Consider the following 24914-nt stretch of genomic DNA (forward strand, 5'->3'; position numbering starts at 1 on the left):
AGAGAATATGGATGAAGTTCTTGAAGGACTATGATTGTACGATCAACTACCACCCAGGGAAAGCCAACGTGGTAGCTGATGCGTTGAGTAGGAAATCCCGAGTAGTTCTTGCCTATCACCGTGTGATGGTTACATAACTGGTACAGAAATTTTCTGAGTTGGAATTAGTAGAGCAGGATCAGACTAAGCGGGGTATTTTGTTATATATGGTTGCCTAGTCACCCATTGTAGAGAGGATTAAAGAAGCTTAGGCTACAAACAAGAAAACCCTGTCTGTTGTTCATGAATACCCAGGATGGTAGACCCGGAGATCTAAATGTAACCACTCTCGTGCTGCAATCGACGGTAGCATAATATCTGGCCAACCAGTCCATACCCAAAATGATATCAAATTCTAGCATATCCAGAACCTGCAAGTCCATGATAAGGGTCTGACTCTCGAAATTCAATGGACATTCTTTAATCTCCTGACTGATATTTAGTATCTCTCCCGAGGATAAAGATACCGCTAATGAGTGAGTCCGACGAATAGGTAGTCTACATATCTTATCCAGAAATGACCGGGAAATGAAAAAATAGGATCTACCACTATCTATCAATAATTTAGCAGGAAATGAATAAACAATAATCATACCCCGAAAGACTGATCCCACTGCCCGCTATGCCTCCTCGCGAGTAACAACATAAACTCGTCTTACTTTCGGGCACGATGGCGATACTCCAGTAGTGGTCTGAAACTATACTGGTGGAGTAGTAACGAACTGCTTACGCTGGTGAGTGATAGCATACTGCTGAGGCTGGTGAGTGGTAGCATACTGCTGAGACTGTATCACTGGACAAGAGCAAGGTGGCGTCATAAAGTTCTACTATGCCGGATATGTCTGATGCGAAGAAACAACAGTGGCATACTACATGACAACTGGTATTGCTGGGTGCTCCTGACCCTGGATGTGATATACCTATGCCTGAGGAGGTGGCATACGCTGCTGATATGAAGAACTCTATGTCCTCTGTGATCCCTTCGACTGTCGAGTCTGAGTAGTACGACTTCCCTGTGGTGTACTCTTAACCGCCTCCATCTGTGTCTTCAGTGTGCAATCACGACTCACATGACCCGAGAGCTTACAGTAATAGCATACATCTTGGCCCAATGGACAATTAGGTCTAGCATGCCCCTCAGTACCACACCTATAACATCTAAGCTCACTAAAAGAATCCTTTTGAGAAGGTCCAGAAGAACCAACTGATGATCGTCCTGTCTTCGATGATCGATAAGACTCCCCCGAAGTAGTCTAGAATCCCTACCATTTCTTCTACTTTTTCTGACCTTAGTTCTGTTGTTTCTGATTTGGAGTTGTTCCCTGAGCCTTTTGTTTATCTTTTACCCGCTCCTGGAAAACTTGCTGTTGTGTCATCTCAATCATCAATGCTCTATCTAATGCCTCCCGGTAAGTGTTAGGAGTAAAACCAGACATCCTGATACGAATATAAGCTGCAAGGCCCTGGGTAAACTGGTTTAACCGATCGCTGTCCTGAGCAACAACTTGCGGACAATACTCAGCTAATCGGTTAAACTCTACATCGTACTCCATCACATATCGATCCTCCTGCTTAAGATTTAAGAACTCCTATCGACGGGCCATACGAAACGGAGCTGGAAAATACTGTCTCTCGAAAGCATCTCGAAATAAGATCCAGATAATACTCTGATCCCCAAAAAGTGACTTCTGAATCTTCCACCAAGTAATAGTCTGATCTCGGAGGTGGTACGCAGTTAGTTCGGCTTTTTCCTCCTCTGTACACGACAAATACTTGAAGGTATCCTCCACATTTCCCAACCAAGAATGAGCAACACTGGGATCAGGAACTCTAAAGAATAAAGTAAACCAATCCTTTACCGATCGAGCCAATAATGGGATACGAGCTCTATCCTTCGTCCAAGGAGTAGCAACAGGAGTAGGGATTACAGGTGGTAATGTAGGAGGAAGCAACTGAGGCTAAAAACCCTGATCTCTCATGGAAATTTGAGGAGTTTGCCCACGACCATCAATCTCAACCTCTATAGGATCCCTAACAGAATCCGCCTCTTGCACCACTAGCTCATAATCTACTGACTCAATAGGTTGCTTTCGTGGTCGCCCCGGACCACGACGCTGACTAGGGGATGTCTCTCCGCGCTTTATTCCTGATATGAACAACAAGGTAAGACTACAGCAATATAATATAATAGTAAAGTAACTTACATCCAATAACTTGGAGATATTCTGTCGTTGCCTGGTCCCAGTATCTGAGAAATCACCATAATAAAATACGAATCCCAAACATAACCCACGTAAATCACGTAAACCTCGTATAACTCGTAAACCTTGTAAAATTCGTAAAACCTCGTAAACCTCAAAAAATCTAAAATTAGGAAAAATAAGCATCGTAAACCTGCTCTGATACCACTAAATTATCACGCCCAAGGTGAGTCCCTATCAAAAAATTTCGACAACATCCCAATTGTACCGATGATAATCTGAACCTCACATACATGCAAAACACATCAGCCACATACGGCTGGAATATATTCCCAAAAGTAACAACAACCACGTAGTTAATATTCACAGCCTACCCGGCTGGATAAAAGAAATTGAAACAATCACGCAGCAAATACCCAACCCACACGGTTGCATCAAAAACACAACGAAAAAACAAAGAGAAAGCCCACAAATGCAAAGTCCGCAAAACATCACAGATACAAATCCACAATACAAGTATCAAGACATAGTTAGTCCTCACAACTCTAAATCAAACGAGTATGAAATGCAAATAATAAGAAACTAAACCGATAAAAAATCCTCGGATATGATGTGGGAAGTGCGACCGACTGGCAGTATACTCCAAGCAACTTCATATCATCTACCTACTACCTGAAATCAAAATAGTATAGACGGGGTGGTGAGTACAAGGAACTCAGCGAGTAAAGACAGATTAAAGCGTGGGTAATATGACGATATAGGAACCAAGGAATACAGTCTCCATAAATAAGAATAAAATCATGCTATCAAAATATAACACATCTAATCATATCTTATACAACAACTATACATAAACATATCTGACACAATAAATGCACATGCTCGACTAGAATCAATATCATGATACCATAATCAGTAAACTCACCGGAACAGCAGCAGATCTACTCGTGACACCTGTGCAAATAAACATACGACTGCATATACATGTAAAATAGATGACATGTATGAATTATGGCATCCAAATGTAGCATACATAGCTTAAACAAATGCAATAACACACAATCACATGCAACTAATATCTACTAGGCATATATGCAAAAATATCTCCCCAGATACACCGCGCATCATATGCAAATGTGCATGCATGCTCCATGGTCATCCCGCCACCTCTCTAGACACCACGACCCCTGTATAACCGAGAGGCTTGGGTCCGTGACAAACCGTACTAGCCTCCAGTACATACACCGCTATAGGCGGCCGAAGCGGACGGACAGTTAAGTAGTTATCTAACTACATAGCTAAGGGTCCCTAACCACTCACAACTCAAGCCCTCTGACTACTGTACCCTCAAGATCCACTACTCCAGAGTGATCGAGACTGACAGAGTATAAGCCCCGAACGGCTGAGTAAGCGCGACAGGACTAGCTCCACTCCTAGCTACCACTCTTCAACAGTGGCCGAATGGGCAACTATAAACAACTGACGACCCTCTCACCACAAGGAAGACAACAGTTGTCAGTATGCAATGAATGATGAAATGATGTGAATAGTCACAATATAGATACTATCATCAATCATGCAACCCAGAAACACTCCCAAAACCCCTAATAAACGTATACACATACTCCAACATACAACATGGTTAATCCATTATGCAACTCCAATAACATATACCCGTCACGTGTATACTCAACATCAATATGCATGATAAACACGCTAACCGTACAAACCAGACATCTCTATGATACAAACTCTACATATGCATATGTACAGAGTTCCGATATCAAGGGTGCGACTATATCGAGGTAAACTAGATCATATCAAAGATCAAACAGAAAGTGACAAGCAGGAATGAAACAAATATACAGATTTAAAGTAATGCAACCTAAACATCCAAATATAACTATGCTTTAAAGTTCAAAGAACTAAATAGGAGATAAACTACTCGTCTCAAGATAACTCGTATCAATAGAACCACCCGTGTCACGTGGCACGTCGCCGATCAAGGTCTTGTATCACATATACAATTTAATGTAATTATATGTATACACTACAAATAGGTGAATTACCTATAAATAAATAACCAATTTTTAGAGTAATATCTAACCACGGTTACTACTCCCTTACATTGGTAAGACTAGATTCAACTTCAAAATAGCTTAATACATCCAAGAACTTAATTCCTATTAGTTCCTTAATCATCATCCAACCTCCCCTTATTACCTAAAACAATGCAACACTAGACATCCATAATCACCTTAGATTAGGTTTATTCACACCTAAAGCCTCCAATTACCTAACATAACAATCCTTATCACTGTTAACTAACCCCGATCAACAATCCACAGAAGTCCCAGCAAAACAGCACACTCAAAATCCCCAACACCCAAACAAAACAACTCTTGTTGATTCTGTCATAGATCCAGATCAAACAATACAGAGATCCCACTGTTTCCAACCTATTGGATACACTGATCGGTCAAAAGAAAAGAACAAGAACTAAACGGCACATCAATTCCCTACAAACAGAAGAACTACTTACTGCATCTCCACCAGCCGGATCAAGGAGATAGAACAGCAAGAATTAGAAAATGTGTTCACCACTACAAAAAAGTAATAAAAGCTACTCTCATTACCTCTTCCCCCTTCGATTGCCGGAGACGATCACAGATCCAAATGAAGAAAACGATCCAACAGAGCTGTGGTGGCCGAAACCTAAACACCAACCTCTGTTTCCCAGAAAACCACCCGAATCAACACTAGAAAAGGATCAAGGTTCGAATTCACAACCAAAACCAAACCCTTACCTCCAAGATCAAAGTTAGGGCAACGGCCTGTTCTTGCCGACGAACAGGGACGGAGATCGGGAAGGGACAATGGTTGTTACCTCCTCCAAACAATCGATGCTGGCCTGATCCAACGTCGGTGCCCTCGATTCCCCTCCGACAGTAGGCGAAAGCACAGGATCGGAGATCCGTCGCTGCTGTTTGCCGAGACCAGAGAGGAGAGAAAGGCCGAGAAGAAGGGTTCGTTTGTAGCTATCCCCTTCCTCTCAACGCTCCCAGATCTGCTCCTTGCCGGCGACACCGAGAGAGGAAGTACAGAATCGCCGCCCGTCGAGGCAGCCGTCTGCGTCGGGTGTTCGCGCGAGAGAGAAAGAGGAAGAGGCAGGAAAAGCGATCGGGGTTTTTTTTTGGGATTCGGGTGAGGGAGATGTGAGCCCTATTAATAATTAATTTAGGGTTAAGGGAATTAAACCCTAAATTATCCCTCCATTAACTCTCATAATAAGTGTATCCTTGGTAACCCTAAACATAAATTCACATATTTTACAGTTCCCCTTCCTCACATATCTATGAGCCCAATGAACTTTAAATATAAGTAGTGTTGGACATTTAATGTAGGTCATAATAATATATTGAGTTAATGTAATAACTCTACTGATCGGTGACTTGATAATTTTCCTCTCGAACAGCAGAATACCTAAGTTATGATACGATTTCTTAAAATCTAAAAAGGGTACCTGAACGTCGGGCGATGACTCTACTCTAAACTCACTCGGTAAGACTTAGAAATGATAAGAGTTTTCCTGACGAATGAATTGCCTACTCTCGACCAATTTGATCCTTACCCGAGCGATGTATCTCCCCTTCTCAACCTTGACTGTCACCTTACTTGCTACATTAACTTTTTAATGACATGTGACACCTTATGTGGATCGTCACATGAATCTCAATACCTGAATTACTATAAATAAATAAAAATATTTAGAAAGCCGTTGTATTTTTGAGAATCTTTAAATATTATTTTTAATTAGAAAACTTTTACTTATTAGGGAGGTCATGGAATAGCCAACCTTACTCATCATGGTACTAAAAAAGAAAGATCAAATGAAGTATTATTTTTCTTTATTGGCAAAGGAGAAATCTTACAAGAAAGTTGGAGGTTAGAGGTGTCAAACCGTATCCAATACACACATTTTCTTGTCTCATCCCAGACAGGCTATCGTGGTTCCTTCGATATGGTCAAGGAGTGCTTGGTATACCGCCCAAGCCCAATTGAGTCATACTCAAGCTAGCCCAAGCTTAAGTCGATCGAGTGGGTTATTTGACCCAACTTAACAAGACCTAGCTCTTATTAGATGGTGTTAGGCACAATTCTAATTTGAGCGAGGCCGAATCAATCCGGGCCTAGCCTAACTCAATTGACACCTGTACCATGGTCATCTGTGCAAAAGTAATTCGGAAATTTATACTTGACTACTGCAGGAAAGATATTTATCCCTTATCTATTGTAATAATATCTACCTCACCATAATCAACTTAACATGCCGGCTGCTAATTAAGTTCATGCATCATATGTTGTGACAAAAGACGAATACGTTCATCCCAGCGCCTCTATCAACCCATCTCAAGGTCAACACGAAGAAGATAAATCACAGACGGCACATAAAAAAGGTATTTACCAAGTTCATACATCATATGTGTATCTTATGCAACTTAACATGCCGGCTGCTAGTTAAGTTCATGCATCATATGTATATCTTATGCGAGCTTAATTAATAAATCTAAAATAAAAAAGGTACAGCCTTTATATGTAATGCTTTTGGATCCAACTGAAATCATAATTTATTTTAAGAATATTAATTCAATTAATCTTTAAAAAAAATAATTTTCTAAAATTCATAAATTGGTGCAAAAAGAATACGCAATGGCTGTGATAAAGCTAGACTGCACTAAGATAATTCATCTCCACTAATTTCGATAAAATAATTCATTCCTACAAGGAAACGAGAGATTCTGGGGAATCATTAAGTAGGGTGATGGTTCCACTGCAAGAGGGGTTACAGACAAGTTTGATGAAAGGTTAAGATGGTGGAATTGCCTAGTTCTAAAAAACATCGAGGTAAAGCACTTGCAATTGTCACAGACAATAAGCGATCGCATTTCACTAGACATGTGAATGCAGATGGATATACATCCCTTTCTCAAAGAGAATTAGAGCTCTTTCACTGATAAGGAAGATGACAACAATTTATTGGGGTTGAAGATTAGAAAGGGGAGTGATGACAGACATAAATTGCTTAGAATTCCTACACACTGGCCCAAGAAAATACAGGTCTTGACTTGGGTAATTGGCCACACCTGTGACTCCGCCGTATGTGCAGATGCTATATTGTCATCCAGAGTGTTGATTGATGACAAAATGGCCTGGAATTCCTACTTACACTGAAGAAAACACAGGACTAGACTTGGGTAATTGTTTTGCGCAGAAAGTGATTGTTGTCTCGTCGGAATGCAAGCATATTTACAGCCCTCCAACTATGATAACAAGAGAAACTCAAGAAACCGCTGCTCACGTTGTGATGAGGATTGCAGCACCACTCCATCCATCCTGCAACCTTGTGTGAGACAATTTGGATTTAGCGGAACAAAGTTAAAACCTGGCTGCTTATATTCAGTCTATGCAAGACAAGCTTTGATCTTATTAGAAATGATGTAATACCAGTTTTACATATAGAAATGGGCTAGAACAGTCCTCGACCTTTGTCTAATCACACACTTCCTTTCTTCTACCATAAATTACTGACTGACTAAAATGTAGGCAATAAAGGATTTCATCCATTTATCACTGATGGAATAGACTCTAATCATATTGCAGCAGCAAGTACAATGGGGATTTTTGCATGCTTGCTCCAGTGGTGTCTAGCTACCTCAAGGTCTTCCTCTATATAAAATATTGAGACTTACTAGATAATCAATAATTGCCTTCTTTTGTCCCCACCTTTTTTCTTCTCCTGGTTCCTTTTGTAAAGATGTATACATTAAAGTATGTCAAACTTTGAAGAATTCAATTCAACAAAGATGGGAAGCCTAGTCCGTACAATTATTGAAGACAAAGAAACAGATTTAAAAAAGTATCGAATAGCCTTCGATCATCTTGATCCCTGCTCCAGTTATTACACCAGAGACTAGTCAAAAGAAACGTCTTCATAAACATCCACTCCACTAAAACCATCAAAACCATGGTTTGAGCCCCAAAAGATGGGATATTAGAAATGGGAAATAACCCTAGTTTATTAATATTAAGAATATATATAAAAAGTAAAAGAATATTAACTAAGAGGAATATAAAATAATAACAAAAGAATACGGTTTTAGAATGTTTACAAAGGCAGAATTTGTGTAAGCTTCCTATGGTGAAACCAACCAATTAGGATGACATTAACTATTGGGTCTTATCTGCTCCTAGCATAAGAATCAATCATATATTCAGATTTTTGGATAGAATGGCTTTGTTCTTATTTTTCATAGTGAATGCAGTAGATTGAATGGATATCACATATCCGCCTAAATCTTTTAGGAAAAAGTGTCTCCACTTACATGTCTAGTTTCACAGTTCCAATAATATTAAACATGCTGCCTTTTGACACAGATTATCTGTATGAAAAAGCAACTTCACTTTATGGCTACTTGGGACAAGCAGGAAATGCATATGAAAGATTGGAATCTACGGAATAGAGAGATGGCTCAATGTTGCACTAAGTCCAGCAACTATCCTTATGCCCCAAATTGTAATCTTAAATCAAACATGGGTCGTGTATTTTGAATTTTAACTACTGTGTAAAAGACATACCAAGCAATTGTAGGGCATATTTAATTGATGTTCTTGGCATGTCAAACTTTCCAATGCTTGCGATTTGATTTGGACCAAACTCCAATGACAATTTTCTATTAGAAAGGAGAAAAGTAAAGATAGCAAGTAATCATGTAAAAGTAGTACCTGACTTGCTCATATTAAACACCCTTTCTATAATACCAAGTTGAGCCTGTGAACCCCAGACTGATTGGAACCTTCTAACCTCAAATAGTTTAATTCATTCTAACTGCGTTGAAGTTACCATTATAAATCCATCCATGACTACTGTGAAATCATCAATAATTCCAAAAAAATTGGTTTTTTCTATACTGTTTTTTCATATGTATAGCTAGTAGTTTTGAATATGTCCATTCTCTGTGATTTGCAGACTGCAATAGAGCCTCAGAGCTTGAATGAAAATCACCCTTGCCAAAAGCCTTGAAAACTAGGGGATCTGTTAACAGAAGTGGGGTATTGCCAACATTTAAATTTCCTAACCCAAAATGAATGTTTTTAGCAAGCCTTCTACCCAGATAGGCATCCACTATGCATCCGTAAGTCACAATGTCTGGGGTAACACCCTTATGACTCATATGCTCAATGCTCAAATGGAGATCCCAAAACATGGACATTCTCGAAAATGTCAAAGCTCTGATATTGAAAGTGGTTATATCAGGTGAGAAGCCAGCTTCCAACATGCTTAAAAACTCTCTTTGCAAACTTTTCATTTTGAAATTGGCTGCATAAGATAGCAAAAGCAGATTCCACAGTAGATTACCTAAATTACGCCTCCCAAGACCTACATCTCGTAAAAACTCACTGAATTTATAGAATTCCCTTTGGTTTATGTATGTCAAAGCCATCGAACGGACGACATCTTTTTCTATTAGAATTCTTGATTTCTTCAAGCGCTGATATGCTTCTTCCATCTCTTCCACTGAACCATAAATGCTATAATACTTGACAAATGAATTGCCAGTTAGAGAGTCAATCTTGAAACCTCTCAAAACCATTTGCTTTACAGTTTCTTCCATCAATTGAAGTTGACCAGCTTTCCCGAAACAAGTGATGGCCATTGAGTAAACCTGTGGCGTGAAATCAAAATCTCTTACGGCAATCTCATTGACAATCCTATTTATCTCATCAAATTGGTCCATCCGGCCATAGGCCTTCATCAAACCCCAGATAACCTCAACACTTGGGACAAATGAACTATTTATGATCTCAGTCCATAAAGTCTGAGCTTGCATAAGAAAGCCATTTTTAGCAAAGGAAAGCATCAAGTCTGAGAGAATATCACATCCAATCTTAAAACCTCTGGATTCCATTTCATGGAGGAATCGTAGTGCACCCTCAGGATTTCCATTTCGGATGGCAGATTTAAGCACATAGGCTAATTCCTGGCTGCTAAGATTTCGAGCGTTCCAGTGCGCCCCACAGATAATCTGCTGCCATTGCATGTGATGAGGGTTTTAATTCAACTATTAAACTAATATATTCAAGAAAAAGAAACAATTTTCGTGTTGACTTTAGATATTATCGACAGATTTCGCTTATATGATGCATGAAAAAGGTAAAGAAAAAGAGAGGGAGAGAACGTGACTGTACCTTCCGATCAAATGATCCTTGACGCGGCAGGGGAGGCCAACAGCAGCGTAACGAGGCTCGAGGAAGGGAAATCGAAGGATGCGCGATGGTGAAGCGGGGATTCAGGGTTCTGCATGACATCGGCCGTAGTGGACCAAATCGAGGAGGGAACAGCAAATTATACTGCGCCACAAACCCCTTTCTCGTGAGTCCTCCTAAATCAACGTGGACTCCGTTCCACCAATTAGCCAATGACCTGAAGGCGGCTCAAGATGAAGGGCGGACTCCGTTCCACTACAGGGAAGCAAGATTTTCGCAGAGGAATACACGATCTCACCAAAACTCGATACAACCGATGGCTTCCCTAATCTCCACAGGCAGCAAGATGGAAGGCAACAACTCGATCGCTGCGCATAGGAAGAAGAGGAAGGGAGGGATGCCGAAGTTGCAATAGCTAACAAACATCTGCGCGCTGCCGACCGACGAGGTTGGCAATACGGGTGCGACAGCAGCGACGTCCTGCGGCGACCGACGATCAGCGACGACTGTGGAGAGAGGAATGAGCGAAGGAAGAGGAAGAAATCCTTATCCTAATCGAACCCATTCATGACGACTTTACTCGGTCCAAAATTAATTCCTTCTTAAAATATTTTAAATGGTTTAAATATTAAAATAAAGTTCTTTTTTTTTTGAATATTTTACTAAACCACGTGAAAGAAATTTCAGCATTACTCGTGAAATCCAAATTTCAAAATCACAGGCAGGTTGGCTTAACTTTTTAATAATTATATATTTTTATTTAATTTTAACTTTCTCACATCCCAAATCAAACCCTTAATATTTATAAAAATCTCTTATTTTAGAATTTAGGATTTAGGGTTTACCATTTAAAGAAAATTAAAAAAAAAATTGTTTAGAAGAGTGATAGAGGAAAGAGTATAATGAAAAAGGATACGTGTTTTTAGAATTTTGAAATTAGGTACCTGACAGGGATAACACTAAATTTTATTCACACAATGCTGTATTTTTTTAAAAAAAATAGAAAAGTAATTTTAAATATTTATTTTGAAATCTATGTTCCCACCAACCGGCACACTTCACTAACGTCGGATTCCAAAGTAACAAATTTCCCCTTTAAACATTTTCCTTTTTCTTTTTCACCTTAAAACGATTCCCAACTAGAGCAACTTTGCTTCGACCAGAGGCAAGCATCTCTCGCCCATCAAGGCGCACAGAGAACCCAAGGAAATAAAGCCTCCAATTTCTTCGTCTTTCTTCCTCGCAATCCATGGCTGCCTCCCTGGTTAACGTCTACTACACGAGGCCTGTCCTCCCTGATGTGTATCGTGTTCTTGCCTGCCTCTACGAGAAGGAGATCGAGTTCGAGCTAGTGGACATGCACGTCGGCCAGCAAATGCCTCTGGATTTCCTCAAACTCCAGGTAATGGATTAATCAGCCAAGTGAACAATGTGAAATACGGATCTGCGATCATTTTCCTTTGATTCGCATGCAGTCCAATGGCAGAGCTTCAGTTCCTGCATTCGAAGATGGAAGCACATTCTTACTCGGTGAAGCTTCTTCTTTCTACTTTTCAGTTTGAGAATCGAAGAAAGAAAGAACGATCGAATCTTCTGTTTCTTGTTTTGTTTTTGTGCGAATGCAGAATCCAGAAACATTTGCCGGTATGCGTCAGAGAAGTACCAAGGCCATGGAAACAGGTATTTGCTAGGAAGAGACCTCCTTGAGAGAGGCTCCATCGAGCAATGGCTGAAGACAGAGGAGCACAGTTTCAACCCTCCGAGCCTCGAATTGGTCTTCCACTTGGCCTTTGATCCTTTGGACCAGCCTCTGCTCGCCCAGAGTGAGCAAGCACTGGCCAGAGTCCTCGATGTGTATGAGCACAGGCTGAGGGAGAGCAAGTACCTCGCCGGCGACGACTTCACTCTCGCAGACCTCTCACACCTCCCCAACTCCTACTACATCGCCAACTCCGAACAGTGGGGCTGCTTGTTCGAGTCGAGGAAGAATGTGCTGCGGTGGATGTTGAGTGAATTCGAAGCCAGCAATGGCTCCACAGCTGAAGAGATTGTTTCTGCAACTGCTAAAGTTAGTCACAGTGGAAGAAGCTCCACCAGAGCTCTACTTGTTCCTCAATCATCAACAATTTGGCTCAAGAATGGCTCCAAGAAAACCCCAACTAAGTCCACTGCTGCTCAAGCACCATCAATGGCATCCACGGTCAAGAATGGCTCAAAATCGCCAAATTCCAAGACTGGGCCAGAAAATGTTGGGGAGGACAAAACTAGAAGCCACCATGGGGTACCTTCTTCTTCCACTGCCTCTGGTACTACTAAACAGGCATCTTAGTAATTTTCCTGTTAAGACTATGAAGTCAGTTTGTTTGTTTGCTAATCAAATATGTGTTTCAACTAGTGTTTTATTAATGATTTGTTCTAGATGTTTTGAGGTTCTTGTTAGTACTGTTCCAGGCTTTCAACCATAACTGCAATTGTGACAGAAGACTTTATAGCATGCAGAAGCATTAAAAGAGGGAATGGATTACAGAAATTGATTTCATCTCATCACGAAATTCAAAAGCCTTTCACAGTGTTGCATGAACCAGAAGATGAATGGAATGTTTAGTATTTTTTTCCACAGATCTTAACAACCACAACCCTAAAACTATTTGTGAGTTTAATATTCCAATCAAAACTGCATTCATTTAGCTTCTTCTACGGTAAGAACCTTGGAAGGCTCCATTTTTGCAGCTTCCTCAAGTTGAGCGAGCTTCAGCCTTTCCTTGTATTCCTGCATTTCTCTCTTGTATCTCTCCTTGTCCTTGCTTCCACAATCCTGGTAGACCTAAATGAAAAAAAGGATGGAGACAGCGAATCAGATTCACAAAGCTCATCACATGCAATGGCTTTGTCAGGCCAACCTCACCGTTCTTTCTTCTTCGCTGAGCTTGCTCCATGACTCTCCTATCATCTTACTGAACTCTCTTTCCCTGTGAGGGTACAGAGCTTTCAGCTTGGAATGCTTCTCGGCGAAGAAGAAATTGTAGGCGCTCCTGTTTGGTTTTGGGTGGGCAGGGTCGCGGCGCCGCCATCCCTTCCTCCGTCGCCGCCTTGTCCTTGCCATGCCAGCACCTGGCACACTCGAACTCTCGGGAGTTGCAGATGCCAAATTGGAGGCGGCAGGCGATGGCTGCTGCTGAACATGGTAAAGCACACCTCTGAGCGTTTCGTTGCCAATCTTCACCGTCACCATGTAGCCATACTCGAACTTGCCGTCGATCGATCCAGTGACCGTGAAGTTGTGAGGTCCTGTTCAAGGACGATGAGTTCATGCTTCTCTATCAAGTTACAATGTGACGAAGTTTCACCTCTGTTCTGGGGCTCATCCGAGGGCCTTTTCCGAGATTTGGGGGTCCTCATGGTGGAGTCGCAGACCACCACACTGTGCTCGAGCCGGCAGGGAGGTGCTCTGGTTTGCGAGGAAGCTGTGGCAACATCTTGAGATCATGATCAAGAAGATGATCGCAGTTGGCAGAAAGGGTAAGAAAGGCACCTGCAGGAGGGATCAAGCCGCCCCTTGTCCGGAAGAAGTAGACCTGCTCGTAATGGTGGAGCAGGCTCAGGTAGTACCTCCGCAGCACGAAGGAAGCGCTGGTGGTGGTCGGCGGGAACTTGAACGCCGCGATCACTTCCCTCCATTTCTTCTCCTCGATCACCTGCTCTTCACCTCCGTTTCCATTACAAAGACGACATATACATTTACCCTTCAAATCATAAACGAAGCAATAAAAATCACACCTTTGCGAGCCCTCCCCTCTGAGTCACCTCCGCGTACAAGAGATGTAGGTCCAACTCCTTCCCCCCGATCACAGGAATCCTTTGCCAAGGACGGATTTTGATGAGACAAACCGATTACAATAGCGGAAATAGGCACTCAGAGAAAAGATGAAAGAACTTTACATGAACTTAGTGTTCATGGCGGAGTGGAAGCGACGCAGGCTCTCCATGAACGCCAACCTATCTCTGATCACGTCCTCGTGCGAATGAAGCGGAGGAGGGTAAACCTTCTCATCTTCTTCCACCTCTTTGACCACTGCAACTGTGACTTGCCCTTGTTCCTCCACCTCCATCTCTTCCTCCTTCCCCTGTTGCTCCTCTTCCTGCTTCCCCTGCTGCTCCTTCATTACCACAACCTGCTCCGCCTTCTCCTCCTCCTGCTCCATCTAACAGCTTGGACAAGCGCCGCAGCAGCAGCAGCAGCAGCAGCAGCAGCCAATGCGAGACAAATGGGGGGAGTACTAGGGAGGAGAAGAAAGGCTGTTTTACGTAAAGCCAAAAGGGAGGTACAAGTAGGACAAGGCTTAGGCGGAGAGCAGCTTAATTAATGGCGGACGGGTGCATTCGTAACGGCTACATTCCGGAGCAAACTTTATGGCTTTGCATGAGCACAGAGATTGAACAGCTACCAGCGACCATTAATTACCTTCGACATGGCGTGTAATTATGAAGGTCGATTCCCCTACCTTGATAATGCCATCCATCCATCAATCTGTAGGTAGAACAGCTAGGGAGGGAGCTCGATGCGTGCGTAATGGTGCGCTGCCATTTGTGCGATGAATGATGATGCTCGAATCCGAATCCTCGAGTTAATAAGCTTTGAGTCAGCGCGGATCTCTTGGCGATGGCGAGGTTATGATGGCAGAGGCGGTGTCAGTGTATCTCGGGCCGTAGCACAACCCAATCGCTGCCGTATCTTTTGCCCAACGCAGTCGGTTTACGCTGTTGCATGAGGGTTTTGCTTTTCCGTAGCTGCACCGAGAAGATCATTGGATAAAGTTGGACAAAAATGAGAGGCGTCTCTGTTTGGACACCAAAGAAGAGGGCAAAGCTGGGTTTCGAGCTAGTTTTGGAAAGGGCTAAATGGACGGGTGGAGCTCACAGCGATCAAGAATTTTTGTGATTTAGGGTTATTTAAAATTTATTATTATTTTTTAATCATGTATCTATTTTTTTTATAATTCAATTAAACTGATAAAATTGTCTATTCATCATTAAAATAAATTAAATTAAAAAATATAGATGAATCTGACAAACGATGCAACATGATAAATAAATTAAACTTTTCAAGTATAATGTTTCAAACCATTATTATCTAGGAAATTTATCACACATAACTCTCGAGATATAGGATTTAAAATTTATGATTAGAGATTGATGTGGCTAACAATGATCCAGAGTAATTGTTATTATTAGTATATGATAAATTATTATTATTATTATATAATGATAAATTAGTCTTTTATTATTATGTTTATTGTCTATTTATATTTTTTTTCCGTTGTAAATCTAAGCTTTCATAATACAATTTGCTAGTCTCCTTTTTAAGACTATCTCTTTCTTTCCTTCACTTTGTTATCTTTTACACTCTATTTGTATTCTTTGTTTTGTTCTCATGATATCAAAGTCAATCCATCTCCTTGTGAATAGTGAAATAATTTTATTTTTGAAATTCTTTGATACGGCCGTAGAAAAATTGTATTTTCTTGAGTTTCTACTGTTGGATCTCCTTGAAACTTTGAGAGAATATTCCTCATATCCAGTGCTACATTTTGAACGGTGGAAATCGAATTTTGAGTTCTTTAAGTCCACTTGACAATCAAAAAATGTGACTAATGAGTTTTGGCTGTGCGGAGATGTCGACCTCTACGAATCCTCGACGCAAGGATGGCTTTTGCAAATAAAATTGGTAATTTTTTGAAGAAATCTGTAACTTCCAGTCCATTATTTCAAGCAGCAAGGTGGATGTCATCTTTAAAAGCTTTTGTTGGAGGACTTTTATATGGCATAGATGATCACAGTCTGAGAGAAATATTTACTAGTTTTGGTGAAGTGGTTGAAGTTCGAGTTATCATGGATAGGGACACTAGACAATCCAACTGGGTTAGATTTGTGATATTTACTTCTAGCGAACAAGCCTCTGCTGCCATTAGTGGCATGGATGGAAAGGATATTCATAGTCGGATGATTAGAGTTAATTATGCTACTGATCGAACGGGTGGATTTCGTGGTGGTAGTAGTGGTTATAGAGGCAGCTATGGTAGTGGTGGCTACGGTGGTAGGGGTGGTGCTTCTGGAGGTGGCTATGGTGATTATGGTAGTGGTGCTCCTACCGAACAGTTTTAGAAGTTCCTTGCATCTTAGCCACATGTCATGTCTGTCTCTTCTCACATACGTTTGCCCTCTAGTGGTACCTCACGTATACATTCCCCTATCTGGATCCTTGATTCTGGAACTTTATATCATATGCCACCTAATGTCAATTCTTTTATATCTATAAATTCATCACCTTTTGTGTCGGTCATGACCGTTGATGGTTCTCTCATGTCAATAGTTGGTGTTAGATCTATTTGTACGTCTAATTTATCTCTATCTAATGTATATCATATTCCTAATCTTACTTTGAATCTTATCTCAATCGGTCAATTATATGACTATGGTTTCTCAATTTCGTTTACTTCATCTTTTTGTTATATGCAGGATCCGTGATCCCAGAAGTAGATTGAGATAGGTAGTAGGTAGGGGGACTATATGTGTTGGGGTTGCAAGGTTGCAAACATAGTTTCACATTGAAAACACATGAGAAAGATCATGTGTTTATAAGAGAAAGATATCTCCATTGACATGAGGTCTTTTGGGTAGAGCCCAAGAGCAAAACTATAAGAGCTTAGGCCCAAAGTGGACAATATCATGCTATTGTAGAGATATCTAAATTCTTTTCGATCCTACAAGTTGTATCAAAGCAGATACGACTCTGACTTGGTACAACCACCAATCAGACAAGGGGGAGAGATTTTTCTTTAATTTTTTTTTATTTTCAGTTTTACGCTATAATCCAAACTAGTATTATTAACTTTTTGGAAAAAAATTTTTGTAACAATTAAACCTAAACTGGTGCAACACCAATCCAGTTTTAGATATTGTTTGTTTAAATACTGCACTATTAATCCAAGACCAATTCTTGGGATTCCATGTTATTTTATGTTTGTGTAAGGTAAAAAATGTCTCAAATCGAAGGCTTCAGTACAGTCCGTCCCCCTCTATTCAACGGGGATGATTTCCCCTACTAGAAGAAGCGAAGGGAGGTCTACTTAAAGACCGACTTCGACCAGTGGTTCAGCGTCACTAGAGGCTACAAGGTGTTGATCGATAACTCCGAAAATCCACTGGACCCCAAACAGTGGACTCGTGATATGAAAAAGAAATCCTCGACAAACTTCAAAGCTCTCAACACACTACAATGCGGGCTAACGAGGGAAGAGCTGAACTGAGTGAGACTGCACCAAAATGTAAAGGAGTTATGGGACAAGCTGGTCGAACTACATGAAGGAACGAACAACGCCAAGGTAACTAAGCGTGACCTTCTTTTAAATAAATTGTTTAATATTAAAATGCAGGAATGAGAAACAACAAGTCAACTTCATACGAGGATCAAAGACATCCTCAACGAACTTCATGTGATAGGCCACCAGATGGAGAATCGTGACTTAATTAATCAGGTATGCCTTAAATGCGTTTCCGCAAAATACATTGTGGGCATCCATCGTGGATGCCTACAAGATTTCAAAGAACCATTCTAAATTAAAATTAGACGAATTATTTTGTGAACTTGAATTACATGAGTAGACTAACGCGAGAATCGAGAAAGGTATCGCTTTGTTTGTAGGTTCCTCCAAGGAAAGGACAAAAACCAAGCCTGAACCTGAAGATGAGTCCGACCAAGATTCTGAAGACGAAGAGTGCCTGGTGAACCTGGTAAGGAAGATGTTCACCAGGAGGAAGAAGAACTTAGATCAACTCCCAGACTGAACCAAGGAACGTGACTTGTTTTAGGTGCAATAAGAAAGACCACTACAAGAATGAATATCCGAGATTGAAGAGTGATAAGTCGAAAACAACCAAGAAGAATGCTCTCAAAACAACCTGGGACGACTCATCTTCAGAAGAATCGAAGGTCGAAGATTAGAAGCATCAAAGCCACCTCACGTTGATGGCTCGCAGAAAAGAATCGAAGGACGAATTGAAAGACGGGTCCGAACCCGAACCGAGCCATGAGTTCGTACTCGTTTCTGAAGGTCCCGAAGAGGTATACCGTAGCTTAAATAAGAAATTTTTTAAAATTATTGCTTGTTTAGATAAAAAATTAACTGCAATTGAAAATGAAAATAAATTGCTCCTTGAAGAAAACCAGAACCTCAAGGAACAAATCATAAACTCTAATCCAACTCAAGACCTAACACTTGAGGAGGAAAATTCAACACTAAAAATATAAATTAATAAATTAAAAGGGCTTTTAGAAAAATTTACAACAAGATCTAAAAATTTAGATCTTATTTTAAATAGGCAAAAAGTCGTCTACAATAAAATCGGGCTTGGTTACAAGTTAAGTTTAAATAAATGTTTAAATCACTAATAACCCAACACAAACAACAAACTAAAGCTTGGGTTCCAAAAGCGTGCTTAACCATGCAAGTAGGAATTAACCAATATTACATACCTAAAGATAAAATATACTATATAAAATCTGATAAATCAAATCAAAACACAAAACACAAACCTAGACTAACTAAATCAAAATCGAAATATTGTAAAACCTGCCAAAAATTAGACTATCATCAAGTTAAATATAATTATAAAAGTAACAGACATAAACCTAGAACTAAAACTTGAAAATACAAGCCAATAATTCAAGGGAAGGCTCTAGAATAGCTGGCACCTCCAAAACTAACCTACCTGATAGGGTAATCATAAACTAACCTACCCGACAGGGTAATTAGGACTAGTTTAAAAAGGGATAACAGTTTAACTTGACCAACGATACCAGTGAAGTTTTGGATGATAGTACGTTAGGGAAACTTTGTCTATGCATGTCTAAGAAGATATGGCTTCGACCTGGTGCATTTGACTTAGTGGAACTAACCGAAGCTACCCTTTACGGATCCTAACAAGTTAGACCAAGGTTTTTTATTAAGTTCAGTGGATAGGACTATTTGAAAAACTTTGAAGGCATGATTACTCTAATGATGTCCAAGTGACTCACCATAGTCTAGAAGTTTATCCAAAAAATATTCATTTATTGAGTCCAAAGTAAAACTTGAATCTAACACAAAGTTAAACCAAACCCTAAAAATCGAATTTAACTCATCTCACAAAATTATAGGATTCTCTGATTGAAAATTTAGATCGGGTGAGATGACTAAGGACCTTAAATTAAATTAATATTAAATTAAATTAACTTAAATTAATATCAAATTGAATTAAATTAATTTAAATTAATTTGAAAATTCGATTTCAAAATTATTTTAAACCAAAAAAAATTACTTTAAATCCTTTTAATTTAAAAACTGTTTTAATTTTTTTAACTTAAAAAAATTATTTTAACTTAAAAAATTATTTTAACTTGAAAAATTATTTTAAGTTAAAACAATTTTAAAAATTATTTTAACTTTAAGAATTATATTAACTTAAAAAATTATTTTAACTTTAAAACTATTTTAAAAATTATTTTAACTTAAGAAATTATTTTAACTTAAAAAATCATTTTAAAAACTAATTTTAAAATTATTTTAACTTAAAAATTATTTTAAAAAATATTATTTTAAAAAATATTTTAACTTAAAAATTATTTTAAAAATTATTTTAACTTAAAAAATATTTTAAAAATTATTTTAACTTAAAAAATTATTTTAAAAAAATTATTTTAACTTAAAAAATTATTTTAAAAAAATTATTTTAAAATTAGTTTTAAATCATTTTAAAATCTTATTAACTTAAAAATCTTTTAACTCAAAAAAAACACGTCAAAAACCAAGGGCGGGCGCCCCTGGTATTACCTTCCGGGGCGCCCGGAAGGCACTCCGGGCGCCCCGCCTCGACTCCCATTCAGGGCGCCCGGAGTGACTCCGGGCGCCCGAACCGCCCTATATAAGGGGTGGCAAGGGCGCCCCCTCTCCTTGCACCTCACCCTTCCATTTCTTGCAAAGGTTCTCACAGAGCCTTAACGCGAGAGAGATTGATAATTAAAATTTTCATTCTTTCTTCGATTATTACGCTACTGATAGTCAACCGAGGTCGTCATTTCTAGTATTCTTATTCACGATGCCTCGATAAATTTTTTCCCTTCTTAAGTTTCTAAAATGCTTCATTTTAATATTTTATGCTTAGTTTAGTTTTTCTTTAATAATTTAGGAAACGTTCTAGATATGGTGTTGGACCCTCTACTGCTAGTACTGACCCTAGGTTCCCTACTAACGAACTTAGGATTAGGTTTGAGTCTACCATTTATATGTCTATCTGGACTAGGTGTTTAGATAGACAGTTTTTCTTGCGCTCCTGTATTCCGGCTGTAGAGGCCATTGACTACTATAGCTTGCAGAACCTTGTTTACTATACTAGTTCAGTAAACATTGGTTTGTGTGCTGAATTGTACAACAACTTAGTCAGGGTAGATGATCTTACATATACTACTAGGGTAGCTGGTACTGATATCACACTATCCCCTACCATCATCCGGACCTTTTTAGGCCTACGACCATATACGTGCACTTTTCAGTGCTACCCTCCTAGAGATCTACCATTTGGTGATCCTTATTCGCACATTACTCTTGATATGATTTATTCATATTTTTTGGAGGGGAGAGAGAGTACCCACTGTTACTATGTTTAGGTCAGTATCCCTTCGAGTTCACGACTATGTACTCTATAGGATTTTAGTCTCCTGTATTTTGTCGTTGACCACTCACAACATCGCGATGATGCGTCCATTTCATTCTCTTCTCCTTTATGCCTTTTGTCATAGATTAGATATAGACATTAGCCTACATATCTTTCAGACTATTATCTACTCAGCTGGAGTCACCACCAACACACAAGTTCACATGTCGTACTGTCACATTTTGACGGCATATATTGCCTCCCAACGTATTGACGTCACTAGAGGTGATGTCCGAGTCCTGACTGAGTTTGGCGTTGTAGGATCTAGGAACTTCTCTTTAGGAGATATCCAGATAGATGATAAGGGTGTCCTATCTTGGTGGAGAGGGGCATAGCACTAGCCTAACCCAGATGCCCAGGAGGAGGAGGCAGAGCAGGATGAGTTTATGGTCGCACTATTCGGCGAGGCCGCTCCAACCCCGGCACCGCCCCCAGCTCGAGCACCACGTCCCGCTCATCGCACTCTAGGAAACTGAGTTGCCGAACTTGAGCTATCTATGACGAGTCTCCGTCAGGAGGTCTCCGATTTTCATCGAGGTATGCGGCAGGAGGTCACCAACCTACGACAGGAGATGTGGCAGGAGGTCACCAACCTACGACGGGAGATGTGGCAGGAAGTCTCCGACTTGCGATGAGACATGCGACAGGAGATCTCCGACCTTGGACGTGATCTATCCAACTCCTGAGAGGATGACCAAACCTGTCATACTAAGCTGATAGAGATGTTATGTTCCTTGGGGTTCAGACCACCCTCCTCATCATCCCGATAGACTAGATCGCTACTATGTGTACTTTATCGTGACTATTATATTTTAACTTAGTTATATTGCATCTCAAATATTGATTTATCTTGTTCTAATTAATAGACTAGGATTCTTCAATTGTTTTCAAAAATGGTGTTTTTAAATTCTAGGATAAAACTTTCAAAACTTCCCATTTTTAGAATTTCAAAACTTAATTTTAGCCTTAGACTAGATCAATCCCTTAGAAAGCATGCTCCTATAGATCTAAGGTTTGAGCATCTCACCAACACATTAGGGCTAATTTGTGTGTGTATTTATGAACTTAGAAAGGGGTGAGATGCATAGGCAGATTGCCTAGACTTAAGATGCTTATTTTAGTGCATCAACATAAGTTTGAGCGTTAAATACAAAACACATATCAATCAGGTTAAGTTATTCAATTTAGTCAAATACTAACTGATTACAATTAACTTAACCTGACTAACCAAGTGAAAGTTGTTATCCTCTGATAGTTAGTGAGTAACTAATTGGTTAGATAATTTTTTATATCAGGTTCAGGGGGAGAATTAATTCAAATTTATTTTATTTAGTATTTCATAAAATTAGTTTTGAAAAAAAAAATTTACATCCACTTTTGAAAAATATTAATCTTTATAAACTAAGTTTTTGAAAATAGAATTTTTCAAACTCAGTTTTGAAAATTGAAAATTAGATTTTGTTGACTTTTAAACAGAATTTGTAAACTTACCTTTTATAATCCAAAGATGAATTTTATACAAATCTATTTTTGAAAATTTAGATACACTTATTTTAGAAAAATTAACTCTTTTCAGAACTTAATACTTGAAAATTACTGACAACTTATGTTTGAAAATTGTTCTTTAATTTTATCTTATATTTGTAAGCTTATTTTGAAAATTAAGTTGATTTTCAACCTACGTTAGCTATTTTTAATTATTTTGAAAAACTTAAAAGAAAATTTTAAAGCAAAATTTTCTACTTTAAACTCCCCCAAGTCAATCTGATTTTACTTCGGATTCTCTATTTTTAAACTTGTATTTTTATCTATCCTATGTTCTTTTTTGATGAATGTCAAAGGGGGAGGGTTAAGTGGTTTAAGTTAGTTAGCAACGAAATTACCAAAAATAAAACAAGACTAACTTAACATCATTGCTTATAAGTGATTGTAAGTGTTTATTTATTGCATACTTTTTCACTAACTTAACCAGGTTGTCATTACATCAAAAAGGGAAAGATTGTTGGTACGGTTAGCACTAATGGTCTAACTCAGGTTTTGATGAATGACAAAGTGGGTTAAGTTAGTTTCATTGTGATCTAACGCTTTGATCAAGTGTGCAGGAGAAGCCCAAACAGGTCGACGGGTTGATCGGATGTCTGGCACGAAGCCCAGTTTGGTCGACGAGCCAACTGGATAGCTGGCACGAAGTCCAGACGAGTCGAATGGATGACCGGGTGTCTGGCACGAAGTTTAGACGGGTTGAAGGGCTGACCGGACATCTAGCACGAAGTCTAGATGGGTCGAAGGGATGACCAGATGTCTGGCAGGTAAGTCACTGTGACTGTGAGGTTGCGTTCCTGGGAAATGAACTTAGGCACCGATCCAACTTAAAATCATTTTGGAACTCTAAGTTGAAATCTTGACTAAATTTCGGTCTCGATGGGACAGAATCTAATTAATACTCTGTTTAATTATTATAATTGTGCTAACACTTTATGTTGTAGGGTAATATAATTTGCATTATGCTTTGGACTAACATTTTCTTACAAGGAGTTGAAGTTGCTGGAAAATGGGGTCCAGGAGCCCAGAAGGGATTCGAGCGCCCGAAGTACAAATTTTATCTCCTCACCGCGTCGCTATGTGGAGCTCTATGGTTGGCTGGGCTACGTTACACTCCAGGCGTCCGAAAGGGATCTGGGTGTTGAAGCCTCCTATATAAAGAGGGTGCACCCTGGAGCAAAGAACAACTCACTACAACGTCATCCAACGCTTGCTCTACGTGTTGTGCTCCTGCGACACCACGAAGCTTCTCTGACAACGCATTGTTTCTTCTTTTCCTTAATTGTTGTCGGTACTTCATTTTTTAGCACTCTTGTACTTTCATTTTGTAATAAATTTTTCGAACTGCTAGTGGATTGCCCAACGAAAGCACTCGACGAGTGCGGGCCTTAGAGTAGGAGTCGACGAAGGCTCCGAACCAAGTAAAAAGGTTCTTGTTAGCATTGTGATTTCATTTTTTCAATGCGTACTCATCTTTTCGATTGATATTCACCCCCCTTCTATCGACTTTCACGATCCAACAAGTGATATCAGAGTCCGAACTATCAGAAGGACTAACTGTCGACTGTGCACAAGAGTCATGGTCCAATTAAACCATATGGGTGGAATATTTACCTCGAACGAAGAAGTGGGGGCTCCCGTATCTGGATCAAGAGAACTAGACACTAGGAAGGAAGTCTTAGTAGGTCAGATGGACCGAAGGGCAGAAAGTTCTAGTTGCATCTAGGCAAGGAAGTCCTAGTAGGTCGGTTGGACCAAGGGGTAGGAAGTCCTAGTTGCGGCTAGACATCTGATTTCTACCACCATCTCTGGCGTAGATCTTATCGCCGTTGTCGCCTTCGACGCAAATCCAATTGTTGTTGCTACCTCTTGCACAAATTCGATCATCGCGGCCACTACTGGTGCAAACCTGGCCTCTACCACCACCTCAGATCATTGTCACTAATTCCATCACAGATATGATCCTTGCCACCGCCTCTAGTGTAGATTCAGTCATCACTGCCACCTTCGATGCAAATATGATCACTACCGCTACCTCCGGCGCAAATTTGGTCTTCGACGCCACTACCACTGCAAACATGGCCACTACCACTGCTCCCAATCATTGTTGTCGCCTCC

The 24914-nt window shown here is 39.8% G+C and overlaps 4 protein-coding genes across 9 annotated transcripts; 2 read left to right on the top strand and 2 right to left on the bottom strand.

Moving 5' to 3' along the window:
* Nucleotides 1-2713: 2713 nt before the first annotated feature.
* On the bottom strand, nucleotides 2714-11086 carry LOC122029826 (pentatricopeptide repeat-containing protein At3g42630-like). Of its 6 annotated transcripts, XM_042588976.1 has the most exons (6): nucleotides 10488-11086; nucleotides 9024-10327; nucleotides 8877-8955; nucleotides 5048-7641; nucleotides 4877-4969; nucleotides 2714-2912 (listed from the first exon to the last, which is right to left on the bottom strand). In XM_042588976.1, exons 1-2 carry the CDS (start codon nucleotides 10605-10607, stop codon nucleotides 9176-9178), a joined length of 1272 nt encoding a protein of 423 aa, XP_042444910.1. In that variant the 5' UTR covers nucleotides 10608-11086; the 3' UTR covers nucleotides 2714-2912; nucleotides 4877-4969; nucleotides 5048-7641; nucleotides 8877-8955; nucleotides 9024-9175. The 6 variants fall into 6 exon arrangements, with proteins under 6 accessions (XP_042444910.1, XP_042444932.1, XP_042444918.1 ...); XM_042588998.1 differs by lacking the exon at nucleotides 8877-8955 and having other exon boundaries at nucleotides 9024-10324; XM_042588984.1 differs by lacking the exon at nucleotides 8877-8955 and having other exon boundaries at nucleotides 5048-7634.
* A 545-nt stretch (nucleotides 11087-11631) lies between these two features.
* Nucleotides 11632-12925, top strand: LOC122029871 (glutathione S-transferase F10-like). Its single transcript, XM_042589017.1, has 3 exons — nucleotides 11632-11907; nucleotides 11981-12035; nucleotides 12131-12925. Exons 1-3 carry the CDS (start codon nucleotides 11755-11757, stop codon nucleotides 12832-12834), a joined length of 912 nt encoding a protein of 303 aa, XP_042444951.1. The 5' UTR covers nucleotides 11632-11754; the 3' UTR covers nucleotides 12835-12925.
* Nucleotides 12926-12999: 74 nt separating this feature from the next.
* On the bottom strand, nucleotides 13000-15171 carry LOC122029861 (high mobility group B protein 9-like). Its single transcript, XM_042589006.1, has 6 exons — nucleotides 14445-15171; nucleotides 14283-14361; nucleotides 14038-14200; nucleotides 13853-13969; nucleotides 13411-13793; nucleotides 13000-13329 (listed from the first exon to the last, which is right to left on the bottom strand). The coding sequence occupies exons 1-6, from the start codon at nucleotides 14705-14707 to the stop codon at nucleotides 13186-13188; spliced, it is 1149 nt and encodes a 382-aa protein (XP_042444940.1). The 5' UTR covers nucleotides 14708-15171; the 3' UTR covers nucleotides 13000-13185.
* Nucleotides 15172-16208: 1037 nt separating this feature from the next.
* LOC122002364 (glycine-rich RNA-binding protein 3, mitochondrial-like) lies at nucleotides 16209-17047 on the top strand. Its single transcript, XM_042557512.1, has 2 exons — nucleotides 16209-16638; nucleotides 17022-17047. The coding sequence occupies exons 1-2, from the start codon at nucleotides 16209-16211 to the stop codon at nucleotides 17045-17047; spliced, it is 456 nt and encodes a 151-aa protein (XP_042413446.1).
* Nucleotides 17048-24914: the final 7867 nt, after the last annotated feature.

Source organism: Zingiber officinale, chromosome 1A, assembly GCF_018446385.1.
Source record: "Zingiber officinale cultivar Zhangliang chromosome 1A, Zo_v1.1, whole genome shotgun sequence".
NCBI classification, from domain to species: domain Eukaryota; kingdom Viridiplantae; phylum Streptophyta; class Magnoliopsida; order Zingiberales; family Zingiberaceae; genus Zingiber; species Zingiber officinale.

Excerpts from the sequence above, each read along its gene's own strand:
- LOC122029826 (XM_042588994.1), bottom strand. The coding sequence starts at position 10,607 with ATGTCATGCAGAACCCTGAATCCCCGCTTCACCATCGCGCATCCTTCG. Across the intron at positions 10,328-10,487 it reads AAGGATCATTTGATCGGAAG|CAGATTATCTGTGGGGCGCA; the intron begins GTACAGTCACGT and ends ATGCAATGGCAG.
- LOC122002364 (XM_042557512.1), top strand. The coding sequence starts at position 16,209 with ATGGCTTTTGCAAATAAAATTGGTAATTTTTTGAAGAAATCTGTAACT. Across the intron at positions 16,639-17,021 it reads AGGTGGCTATGGTGATTATG|GATCCGTGATCCCAGAAGTA; the intron begins GTAGTGGTGCTC and ends TGTTATATGCAG.
- LOC122029871 (XM_042589017.1), top strand. The coding sequence starts at position 11,755 with ATGGCTGCCTCCCTGGTTAACGTCTACTACACGAGGCCTGTCCTCCCT. Across the intron at positions 11,908-11,980 it reads TGGATTTCCTCAAACTCCAG|TCCAATGGCAGAGCTTCAGT; the intron begins GTAATGGATTAA and ends ATTCGCATGCAG. Across the intron at positions 12,036-12,130 it reads TGGAAGCACATTCTTACTCG|AATCCAGAAACATTTGCCGG; the intron begins GTGAAGCTTCTT and ends GTGCGAATGCAG.
- LOC122029861 (XM_042589006.1), bottom strand. The coding sequence starts at position 14,707 with ATGGAGCAGGAGGAGGAGAAGGCGGAGCAGGTTGTGGTAATGAAGGAG. Across the intron at positions 14,362-14,444 it reads GCCATGAACACTAAGTTCAT|GATTCCTGTGATCGGGGGGA; the intron begins GTAAAGTTCTTT and ends TCCTTGGCAAAG. Across the intron at positions 13,970-14,037 it reads CGGCTTGATCCCTCCTGCAG|CTTCCTCGCAAACCAGAGCA; the intron begins GTGCCTTTCTTA and ends ATGTTGCCACAG.